The sequence below is a fragment of the Lactuca serriola genome, chromosome 4, assembly GCF_051521515.1.
Source record: "Lactuca serriola cultivar US96UC23 chromosome 4, Lser_US96UC23_V15, whole genome shotgun sequence".
In the NCBI taxonomy this organism is placed as follows: Eukaryota; Viridiplantae; Streptophyta; class Magnoliopsida; order Asterales; family Asteraceae; genus Lactuca; species Lactuca serriola.
This window is the reverse complement of record NC_136411.1, coordinates 273,973,264-273,985,657: the sequence shown is the minus strand read 5'-3', so window position 1 is coordinate 273,985,657 and position 12,394 is coordinate 273,973,264. Positions and strand designations below refer to the sequence as shown.

At 32.5% G+C, this 12,394-nt stretch overlaps 1 protein-coding gene across 1 annotated transcript; it reads left to right on the top strand.

Annotated features, from left to right (window-relative positions):
* Positions 1–1,009: 1,009 nt before the first annotated feature.
* LACS9 (long chain acyl-CoA synthetase 9) lies at positions 1,010–10,831 on the top strand. The gene is made up of 12 exons (XM_079034512.1): positions 1,010–1,210; positions 2,721–3,192; positions 3,287–3,367; positions 4,666–4,923; positions 5,816–5,947; positions 6,330–6,503; positions 7,012–7,241; positions 8,292–8,409; positions 9,331–9,462; positions 9,628–9,762; positions 9,880–10,086; positions 10,502–10,831. The coding sequence occupies exons 2-12, from the start codon at positions 2,740–2,742 to the stop codon at positions 10,664–10,666; spliced, it is 2,085 nt and encodes a 694-aa protein (XP_078890638.1). The 5' UTR covers positions 1,010–1,210; positions 2,721–2,739; the 3' UTR covers positions 10,667–10,831.
* The last annotated feature ends 1,563 nt before the right edge of the window (positions 10,832–12,394 follow it).

Sequence of the window (12,394 nt, the reverse complement as noted above, 5' to 3'; positions counted from 1 at the left end):
CTTGAAGAAAAATAGGATGATACTTGAGAGAGAAATGGCTCTAGTCTTGGAAATGTGAAAAAGTGAATAAAATATATAAGTCTCACTTATATAGTCTTTAGGGTTTATGGTCCTAATACCATCTTGGACCGTAAACTCCAAACTCTTGAAGTTTTGGGCACTTATTGCTGCATAATAAACCCTAGGGTATCCTCTCTCCTGATATCTCTTGATGTACTATCTTTAAAACACTCAAACTTATTCCAAAAAGCTTGAAAGTTAGCAGAAACATTTTTGACTTCTATTGAAGTGGATGGTTGTACAGAATGGAAATTTTTGGGTTGCCACAGAAGGTTCGAGATCAACCGGTTCGTCAGTGCAGATCGAGGCTGAAGTGAAGAAATAGGGTTGCTTTTCTGAGACGGTGACTTAAAGGGGCGGAGGATCCAGACCTTTAACGGACACCATAGATGAAGGAGTAAATGGATGGGGAGGCGGTGAAGAGAAGAGATGAGGATAAAGGAACACGTATCTTGCCGATTGAATAGAAAGGTGTGAAACAAAGGCAAAACAACACGTGACCCTAAGAATATAGATATGGACACAAAAGGAACAAAAACATAAAAGGGACAGAAATGAACATACTAACATAAACAAAAGACGAAATTTGCCAAAAGGTTAGGAACTTCATTGTTCCTAACTTTGGACAATTAATATATATATATATATATATATATATATATATATATATATATATATATTAAATCTATCAAAATATAAAATTATCTTTATAAGAACTAAGTATATGCCAAAATATAAAAAACAACTAATACTTAGGAAATTAAAAAAGAAAAAAAACAAAGAACAAAGTCTAAAAAACATTGGGCAAAAAAATGTAAAATAAGAATAATTAATAATAATAATAATAATAATAATAATAAATAGGGAGCCCAGGCCGTTGGACTTGGTACACACAAATCATTTTCATCACGGTTCTTATTATTGTTTTCTTCCCACGCGCCAATAGCCAATCGCCAAAACACAGATAGTCCACTCAGTTTTCAACATTCTAGTTTTACCTCTGTCACTCCCGTCTGAAACTACAACGTACAACCCTCTGGCTCTGCTCCTTGGTATCTCCGCCCCTGCTACCGCCACTATTTATCGACCTCTCTACACTTTCACTTCTCAAATTTCTTCGTCATTTGCGTCTTCAGATACCACGCTCGAGGTATGTTCCGTACTTCTCAACTTGTGATTCCTTCTCTAGTTTTGGTGTATAGTGTCATCCGCCTTTGATGTCCTCTTGCGATCACTTTTACTTATTTCTTTCGTCTCTTCTCACTGCACATTGTTGATCGGAGAGAATCCGATTTGGATTTAAACCTAGGACTTTTTGTCTTAAGAATTTGAGTTTTACATTTAATTTGTTTTATCCCCCAAATTTGACTTTTACATTTAAGTTGCTTTCAAGATATTTAAAGTATTAGAACATGCTTGCTTTTGAGGGTTTTTAAATCTGATCATAAATGACCTGGATAATTCGTGTCCTGTTCCCACTTTCACCAACTTCCCCTCCTTCTTCGTTTCTTTATGTTACAGTGGAAGCTACATGGTGCTAGACACCGAGTATAAGCTATAAACTGTTGGCACTGACAGCTTTCATATAACCAACGGCTTAATTAACCAAGCTTCTTATAGTTACATATGTGCTACACTATTAGATAAAACTATGTACTAATGAGAGGCCCCTTTATCGTCTAGAACTCTTGCATTTTCCTTGTTGTGTGTGCGTGTCATGAAAATCATATGTTAATAAAGAGTAATACAACGAGTTTTTTCATTACCTATGATGATTAGATTGGGACAACAGCCAACCGGTGAAAAGCAATTAGGACCAATAAATCATAACACCTTCCATTTTAAAAAGCCAGAGTACTCATCTTTGCAATTTACACAAGTAATTGTGAGGGAAAGACATGAAGTATTAGAAAATAGTTCAACTACTCAACTTTTGTAATGTTCCTTCCCTAATCCCCATCAAGAAGCTCTGTATCATATGGGTGAAGCTTGTGATTCAAGGCCATATGAGAATCTACAATGTGACTATCCAACTCACACAAGATATGGATACTTTCACTAGTCGAAAAGGAGGCGAGAGGTCTTAAGTTTAACTGGGCATCACCTTTCCTTGCTCTTCTGACGTTGTGATTTATCTTCCCCCATGTTGAGCTGTGGGACTGGTTACCCTTTTTACATGATATGTATACTTTCTCTACCACATAAAGATGCCTTTGTGAGAACAAACAACCGGTAAAATTTTAAAGTTATTAATCTAAAATTTCCATTCAACGCAATTTTTTTATAGCTATAATCTCCTCGAAGGAGTCACTAGTGATCTCGATATCATCAAACACAAACAATACACGAGATTATGTATGTGACGCTGATGCATCACTGAATGCTAGTCATACCAAACCTCTAAAAAGTCAAAGGGAACCAAGATAATCAAATCTTTAGTCGAGATGGTGATACAAAACTTAAGATCACAACTTGATAGGAACTGCAGAAAAATCACAACTGAAAAGCCAAACATTTGTTATTTGTAATCTTAATCTTGTGGTTGAGGCATGCATGTTTATAAAGTTTTACAGTAATTGTGGAGTTTGGTTGCAGCTTTCTTATTATATAATATATATATACATGCCTTGTTGAGCAGTAGCAGTGAATTGTTGTTTCAGTTGTAAGAGCAATCTGGGGATGAGTGCGTATATTGTGGGTGTGTTGGCTCCTCTTGTACTGACTCTTGCCCTTCGGAGCTCTAGAAAAGGAAAAATCCGAGGTTTGGCTGCTGATGTGGAAGGGGAAGGTGAAGGTGGGTATGCGATCAGAAACCACCGGTTTGCATCTCCGGTGGAAACAGCATGGGAAGGGATAAAAACTCTTGCAGAGCTTTTTGAGCAGGCATGCAAGCAGCATGGTGACAAAAATCTGCTTGGAACACGGAAATTAATATCCAGGGAGACACAAGTACATGCAGATGGGAGGTCATTTGAAAAGCTTCATCTTGGTGATTATGAGTGGATGAGTTATGGTCAAGTCTTTGAAACTGTGTGCAATTTTGCATCTGGATTGGTGCAAGTTGGGCATACAACTGGAGAACGTGTAGCAATCTTTGCGGATACACGGGAGGAATGGTTTATTGCACTGCAGGTACTTTCCTGCTTTTGCTTTTCCATCATGATTTTCTACTGTAAGTTTAGTAACCGTCATATGATATCTTATTCTATATATTCCTATCAATCAGGCCTGTTTCAGGCTCAATCTCACTGTTGTCACCATGTATGCATCTTTGGGAGAAGAAGCCATCTGCCACTCATTAAACGAGGTATTTTGTTGTTCCTTTTATCTTTGGTATAAATGCAATTAATTATATATAAAAGAAAAACAATCTTTGAGGCAGTGGCACACACACACACTACTAACAATATTAGACAAGCAGGTCATGGCCATAGAAATTAATATGCCCCCCCCCCCCCCCCAAAGACATAACTCAAAGGAAGAGATTTTGTTTTGTTGGATGGAATGAGTCATGATCATGTTTGGCTGGCTTGTAGGAATAGAATGAATTTCATATTTTTCTGTTATATTATATGTAAATAAGAGAAATTAAATATCCTCCTACTTTTTTTTTTTTTTTTTTTTTTTTTTTCCCCTACAAATCCTCCTACCCAATTAAATAATGGCATGTGTAACATTTAATGCTCATTTAATGATATTTTAATATACTAATATGACACATGCCATCGTTTAATTAGGTAGGAAGATTTGTAGGAACAAAAAGTAGGATGATATTTAATTTCTCTATAAATAAAATGTGCAAGTTTTAACTCTAATCGTTACATTATTTAATTTTTTATTTATAGAAATAAACAATTAAACATAATAAGAGCTCACTAAAACCTAGATGCAAATATAATAAAATTATATTTTCTAATTACTTTTAGAAAATAAAATTGTAATTTAATTAAAATTGTGAAAAGATTTTGCTACATACATATACATAACATAAATAAACATTGCACTTTTTCATCTTTCTCTATTTATATTTATAAAAACAACACTTGGAGATAGCATTCGAGTGTGCCCTTAGGACTCCTACAATTCGTCTCATTCTGTTAATATATATATATATATATATATATATATATATATATATATATATATATATCTTCTGCATGGCCAATTTAAGTAGGGGTACATAATTTTTGGATCATATTACTATTATAATTCCCCATTGGTTGGTAACACCATGAATATTGCTAAACTTATGTATCATTAGTTTTTTGATTATGATCTTTTTGCTTCCATTTTCTGAATATTGAATAATAATAAAAAATCTGACTATTAATTCCTATTTATCTTGTTGATAAATCTAATAATGCTTTTTCTTAATGCTTAAAATGAGGTACTATGATTTTGGTCAATCAAAAATAGTTGGAACGATAAACTTTACACTTCTATTCCCAAAAGAGTGATACGTATTTGCTTTCGTGGCACGATCAACCTTTACAAAATGGATATATGAATTCCAAATTTAAAGAAGATAGTTAGTTACATCTAAAAAAGTATTGTTAGAGTAAACGATGCTCTAGATGGTTTACATTTCAAAATGTTTTTTTTTAGACCGAGGTTACTACTGTAATTTGTGGAAACAAAGAGCTGAAGAAGCTTGTAGATATAAGTGGACAAATAGACACGGTAGAACGTGTAATATGCATGGATGATGATGATATGTTGAGTGATGAAAGCAGCAGTTGGAAAATCTTTTCGTATTCTGAAGTAGAACAAATTGGCAGAGAGAAGCCTGTTGATGCTGATCTACCACTCCCAGCTGATGTTGCTGTCATTATGTATACAAGTGGAAGTACTGGCTTACCTAAGGTTATTACAACATTACAATTCTTATTCCTTAATATTTTCGTTTGCCATTTTACTTAGGAATGACAATTACTTTGTGTATTGGCATCATACTTTGATTTGTTTCTATTACAACACCATATTTCATCTTTATACCTTATTATTATGGCATTGTACTTTGACAGATCTGCCCAATTTTAGCATTCGTGTTTCGTATTAAGACATTATACTTTGAAAAATCTACCCAATTTTAGCACTGTAGTTTCAATTTTTTCGTATGACATCGTACTTTGAAAGAAAGATGTATCCAATTATAGAAATGAAAATTGCTTTGTATTTGGATTACATTGCCATTACTGGGTATAGTTTTTAAAGTACAACGCTGTTATAGGCAGAAATGAACGGACGTTGTTTGTTTCTTTGCATTTAACCTTTTTTAATTAGGTCTAAATGTGATAAACAGCTACACACTTCCATTTATTTCTGTATGATAGCATCCTGCTTTCATTTTTTTTTCTTATGAAGACGTTGTACTTTGAAAATCTATCCAAATATAGCATTCTACTTTCAACTTTTTTCTTACCAGGACATTGTACTTTGAAAAATCTACACAATAATAGCAATGAAATTTGGCTATAGTTGGGGAGATTTGTATAGTACAATGCTGTTATAGGGAAAAATAAAAGCAGGATGCTATTATAAACAAAGAGTATGTGGCTGTTTCTTGCATTAAACCCTTTTAATTATGAAATTTTTTAATATAGTGCAATAGATTATTCTCCTATCTAAAGGTTATTAAATTCTGTGTAAGTATGTGATTTAGGAATTTGATATTATATTGTTTTGGCATTATTACTTTCCTAGACGAATACTGTTGAATGATTGCTGAGTATATATACTGTTTCGCTCTATGCAGGGAGTAATGATGACACACAGCAATGTTTTAGCTACAGTTTCTGCTGTAATGACCATTGTGCCTGGCTTAGGAGGCAAGGATGTTTATTTAGCATACTTACCACTGGCACATATTCTTGAACTTGCAGCCGAGGTATAATTATAATAAACCGTTGATGAAATATCATTTATTTCTTTCCAAAATATTATGATTTCAGTTTGTGTATTGTATATTATTAGGAACATTCATATTTTTTTTTAAAATTACAACGTTGTACTTTCATTTTGTTTTTCTTATTAAGGCATTGTACTCTGAAAAGTTTACCCAGTTAAACCAATGTTTTTCATTCTACTTTAAGAAATCTACTCCATTACAGCTGTGAAAATTGCTTTGTATTTGGATGAGATTTGTGAAGGTTGAATGGTGTAATGAGAAGAAGAAGAAAAGGAAGTATAATGCTGGCTATAAATTATAATAAACAAGTAAATGAAAGTAGATTGCATTTAATTTAACCCTTTTATATTTGATGTGACAGAATCTGATTGCAGCTGTAGGAAGTTCAATCGGTTATGGATCCCCTTTAACTCTTACAGATACATCAAGCAAAATTAAGAGGGGGACAAAGGGAGATGCATCTACTCTAAGGCCAACATTAATGGCATCCGTTCCAGCTATTCTTGATCGTGTTCGAGATGGTGTGCGCAAGAAGGTTGCTTAAAATTTCATGCCTATAATATCCTTGCATATTAAATTCCAAATTCAAAACAATATATGCGTAGATTTTTCAAATTATAATTATCTTTTATTTTAAATCGAACTTGGCATTTTCCAATTTTATTCTACCCCATACCATACTGAATTGGAAAATGCGATGTCAAAATCAAAAAAAAAAAAAAAATGAAAGCAAAGTGTGTTTAGAACAAAAATTGGAAAATCGAAAAAAGATGAAAATCTAGTGTATTTTGTGCCATTGAACAAAAATGAAAAGGTCAAATTTGAAGAAAGTTGGAAAATATCGGTTTGAAACAGAAACTAATGCAGTGTCGAAATCGAAAGAAGGTGAAAACATGCCCATTTTCCTTTTAAAAAAAAAAAATACAGTGCATCAGTAAGTACAATCGTAAATACAGCGTAACAATAGGATGGTATACAGAAATAAATGAAAGTAGGTTATTGTGGAGAGGAGGAGATGTGATGAGAATTGAATTGTGTTTCAGGTGGATTCAGCAGGCGGAGTATCAAAGAAGTTGTTTGATTTAGCGTATGGTCGGCGGTTGTCTGCAATTAATGGGAGTTGGTTTGGGGCATGGGGATTAGAAAAGCTTCTCTGGACCTTTCTTGTCTTCAGAAAGGTCCGGGCCATTTTGGGTGGTCGTATCCGCTTTATTCTTTCTGGAGGCGCCCCTTTGTCTGCTGATACTCAAAGATTTATCAACATTTGTCTCGGGTTACTTTCCTTTACAAAATTCCTCATCTCTCCACTTGCAACAAATATCAATTCTTTTTTTTTTCAACATTCTACTTTAACAAAAATCTACCTGATCAACCAAATAAAAAGCAATTTTCGTAGTTATTATTGGAGAAAGTACAATTCTATAATCGCATACCTTTGCAAAGTACAATCAATGCCTTAATAAGAAAAGAAAATAACTTGAGTGATATTTTTGTTCATTACACTTTGTAATAATAGAGTAGAGAAGGGCAGTTAAGTCAATTAATTAGTTAGAAGTCGGTTTCATAAGTAGAAGTTAGTGAGAGGTATCAAATTCATAATCATGCCATTGCTATCAGGATGCACAGAACAGATAAATGAAACTATGTTGCTATTTCTTGCATTCAGCCCTTTTTTTGTTCATTGATAATGCCAATGGGCTGCATCTGTTACTTGTTAATATAGACCAAAAACTTACTCATTTTACAAGTAGCTTCCACAATACTGAAAGGGACAAGTTCAGATTTAGCCTTCACATTTTTATCCAATTAACCACTCTTTTCTGATTCACCTCTAATACTTTTTTTGACCATTAAAGAAAAAAACCCGTTTTTTCTAGGTTACTCGATTTTGAAAACGAGAAAATACAGAAAACACAATGCGCACTTTCACAATTTTTTTGATTTAGCTACTGGACTATTATCTTTTTTTTTTTTTATTTTTTATTTTTTTTTTTTATGTTTATTATAATAATAGTTCAGTGGCTAAATCTACAAGACGTTGACAGTACGTTTTGCTTTTCTGTATTCTGTAAAAACCTTTTTCTCTAAAACAGTAAAAGAGAGTAGAGAAAATAGTCAAGTGGCTAAAGAAATAAATGGTGAAAGTAGTAGTGGCTTTGTGTATTTTGTCATATATTTTAAAACAGTAGCTTCTAAAGTTTCTTAGGAATGATATGTACTAAATTACAGAAGTGACCTTTTCTGACTGTAACAAAAATAAACAATGGACATGATATAAGTCCTTGATCTACTGAGTGACTTTATTTTGTTTCCATGATGTTAGAGCTCCAATAGGTCAAGGTTATGGTCTAACTGAGACTTGTGCTGGTGGGACATTTTCTGAGTATGATGATACATCTGTTGGTCGTGTTGGTGCACCCCTTCCTTGCTCCTATATCAAGGTAATATTGTCTCTCATTTTCAAAAAAAAAAAATGATATTTGATTGCAAGAACATCTTAGTGTCTAGACTAAATTTTCTTTTAGAAAATATTATAGTACAACAACACAAATAATGAAATTTTTTCTAGCATTGAACTAGTGACCTCCAATGTGGAATACTAGCATTGTGCCACTCGTTTTGCATATTGTCTATAAAATCTATTACTATATTATGTATGTTGTAATTTAGTAACGTTTAGATGTTTACAAAACATTATGAACTAAAGTAAACATGCTGTCTTTACTTTCTAATACTTGGATATATATATATATATATATATATATATATATATATATATATATATATATATTAGAATAAGCTATTTTCCATGAAATAAAACACATTTTGTTGGATTGTACTCTATTTATATTTGAATGACATTGCTATAACTGTAGATATTTTTCAAAGAACAATCCTCTAATAGGATGCTATTTCTTGCATTTAACCCTTATATTTATGACTTAGACCTAGTGTAGTCTTTCTTCAACAGCATTTCATTTATTTAGATACACATAGAATAGATTCTAAAGATTTGTACTTTTATTTAGTATTCGGCTTTCTACGTTCTGAGTTCTAGTCGGATCTTATTATCTCAGTAGTGATGCTGTAAGTGTTGGTACTCAAGCTATTATCAAACATTTCACATTAACATTTGTACACATTATGTTGATTTTGTGTGTGTGTGTGTGTGTTATTTAGTTGTATTTAAAATGAGTATACTGTGCATTTGATATAGTAGTCTGATCAACTAAAATAAAATGTTAAAACTGTTGCTATTCATATATGTTGCATGCAGAAACACAGTCATGATGAATCTTGTGATTTGACAGTTGACATTGATGATTGTATTATTTATTATTTATTACTTTTGTGTTGTGCAGTTAATCGATTGGCCGGAGGGTGGTTACTTAACGAGTGATTCACCTATGCCTCGTGGGGAAATAGTGATTGGTGGGCCAAATGTTACTCTGGGTTACTTCAAAAATGATGAAAAGACAAAGGAAGTATACAAAGTAAGTAATATTCTTTCTTAATTCCTGAAATTTTTGCATCAACTGATGTGACCCAATGATAAATATTTTTTTTGATGAGGGACGAACATTTGACTTATATATAATATATATATATATATATATATATATATATATATATATATATATATATTTTTTGGGAAAAAGGTTGATAAGAGAGGATTGAGGTGGTTCTACACGGGTGATGTTGGGCAGTTCCATAAAGATGGGTGCCTTGAGATAATTGACCGTAAGAAGGATATTGTGAAACTTCAACATGGAGAATATGTTTCTCTTGGAAAGGTATGATATATATATATATATATATATATATATATATATATATATATATATATATATATATATATATATTTTGTTTTTTTCTGAGTGCTTCTTATTATACACACACATACTGTACAGGTTGAGGCGGGTCTTAGTGTTAGCCCTTATGTGGATAACATCATGGTGCATGCCAATTCATTTCATAGTTACTGTGTGGCTCTTGTGGTGGCTTCACAGCCTGCACTCGAATCTTGGGCTTTGCAAAAAGGAATCAACTTTGATGACTTCACAAGTTTGTGCCAAATGGAAGAAACCCTCAAGGAAGTTTATACTTCCCTTGTAAAGGTAAGTAAAACTACACTTTTTTTATTTGGCTTGTAAATATAAGTTACAACAATACTGTTTTTCTCACTTCTTAATCCTAATCCTAATCCTAATCCTAATCCTAATTTATTTGTTGGCTACAAATAGCTACCTACTTCCACTTCCATTGATTTATTTTCTTTTCTTATATCATCCTCATCCTACTTTTGTTTCTTCATGTTACGATATTCTACTTTGAAAAATCCATCCAGTTAATGCCATCCAAATACAAAGCTACAGATTTTTCAAAGTACAATGCCTTTAATAAGAAAAAAGTTTAAACTACAATGCTGTAGTGGAATTTTAATTTTCTTCTTCTTCTCAATCTCTTGTTTGTGCAAAGCAAAAGACATGAATGCAACATCATTATAAGATAATGTGGAGATTATATGTACAGGCTGCAAAAACAGCAAGATTGGAGAAGTTTGAGATCCCTGCAAAGATCAAATTGCTTCCTGAAGCGTGGACTCCTGAATCCGGACTCGTTACTGCAGCACTAAAACTCAAGAGAGATGTCATCAGAAAGACATTCAAACTGGACCTTGCTAACTTCTACTCATAGCTCCATTACTTTCTTTGTTTCTTCGTGTACAAGTTTTGTTCTTTCCCCCATCCCCTCTCTTTTGATTGATTCTACTTGTTTGTGTTACTTCTTTTTATGCTAAGTTTTCTACAATTGCATTTCCATTATCAAGTTAGAGTGGAAAGATAATACATTTCTTCGCAATTTTTTGGTTTTGCATGAACGATTTAACCTATTCAATTTTCATATATTATGGTTTGCCAAAATTAGCTCAACCACAATTAGATCTGTCAGTGAGGTGGGTTTTGATTGTGATTTGCTCCAAATAAGATGAACTACATATGTCTCTTGTATAGTTCTACTATACCCAACGATCGTATAAGATGAGCCATGTGAAAGCATAATAATCCATATACTCTAGTCCACAATGTGCATCTTAGGTCAAAAGACATAAATATATTTACCATTGTCCAAGATTCATTTATGATGATGATCTATGAAGTGATTCTTGAAGCGGGTTATATCCAATAGTTGTTCTTCAACAAATACATATGGATTTGGCTACAATCCTTTGCTATTTCATTGCATGGAATTAACCGATCCATTTCATATTAGTTCTTATTCATAGTTGCCCCCACAATAATGAATGACAATGGACAATTTAGAATAATTAGTTTATTCAAGGTTCAAAAATATGCTAACATAAAATATAAGGTCATCCATATTAGTGCAATACAAACTCATCTTTTAGTTAAGCCACATCAGTTTTTCAACTCTCTCACATCAATAATTAACAATAATTAACGACATTTTCAAAAGTCATCCTTACTGGCACCTCAGTAATTCATTTATATATTATTAATTATTTAAAAAACTAAAAATACTAATTCATATATATATATATATATATATATATATATATATATATATATATATATATATATATATATATATATATAACTTTTACTTTAATTATATACAACAGTTGTGTTAAAATATTTGAGGAAAAAAAAAACAATTATGTAAATAGGAGGTTGTGATGGTGGTAGGGTCTACAATGCAAGACTTTCACAAAATAAAAGATCTATGTATATGTGACATATTTTTAAGTTGATGTGGCATTTGCAATACCATCTGCAAGACCTGATGCACATGGTCTAATAACATCAATGAAAGAGAGACATTTTACATATAAAAATATATTACATGTCATTGTTATATAGTTTAGAATGTCCATATATTAATAAAATACAAATTTAGATCCAACTACTACCTAATCGAAGTCATGTTCTTTTTACATGACCTTCAAACTTGTTTTGAGAAAGAGACTTTTTGAATGAATCTGCTAGATTATCATATATGTATGAACCTTCTCAAAGAACACCTTTCCTAATTCCAATTCTCAACAAATGAGATTTTATTTCTATTGGATATGTCTAGTCTTGTTGGTACCATCGGGTATCTTGTGATAGAGATGGAACCAGTGTAGTTGCAAAGAATCATAACGAAATTTTTTTATGCTTGGAATAACCTCCAGATCACCGATGAACTTCTTCATCCAATCAACTTCTTGAGCTGCCTCTGACGTAACTATACACTCAGATTTTATTTTAGAAAATGCAACCACCTCTTGATTTGAAGTTTTCTAGGCAATGACTCCTCCATTAAGGGTGAACACGTATCCAGACTGTGATTGATCTCGATCATTGTTGAAGCTTGCATTAGTGTAACATCTTATAGTGGGCTCTTCAATAACTTCTCCATAAA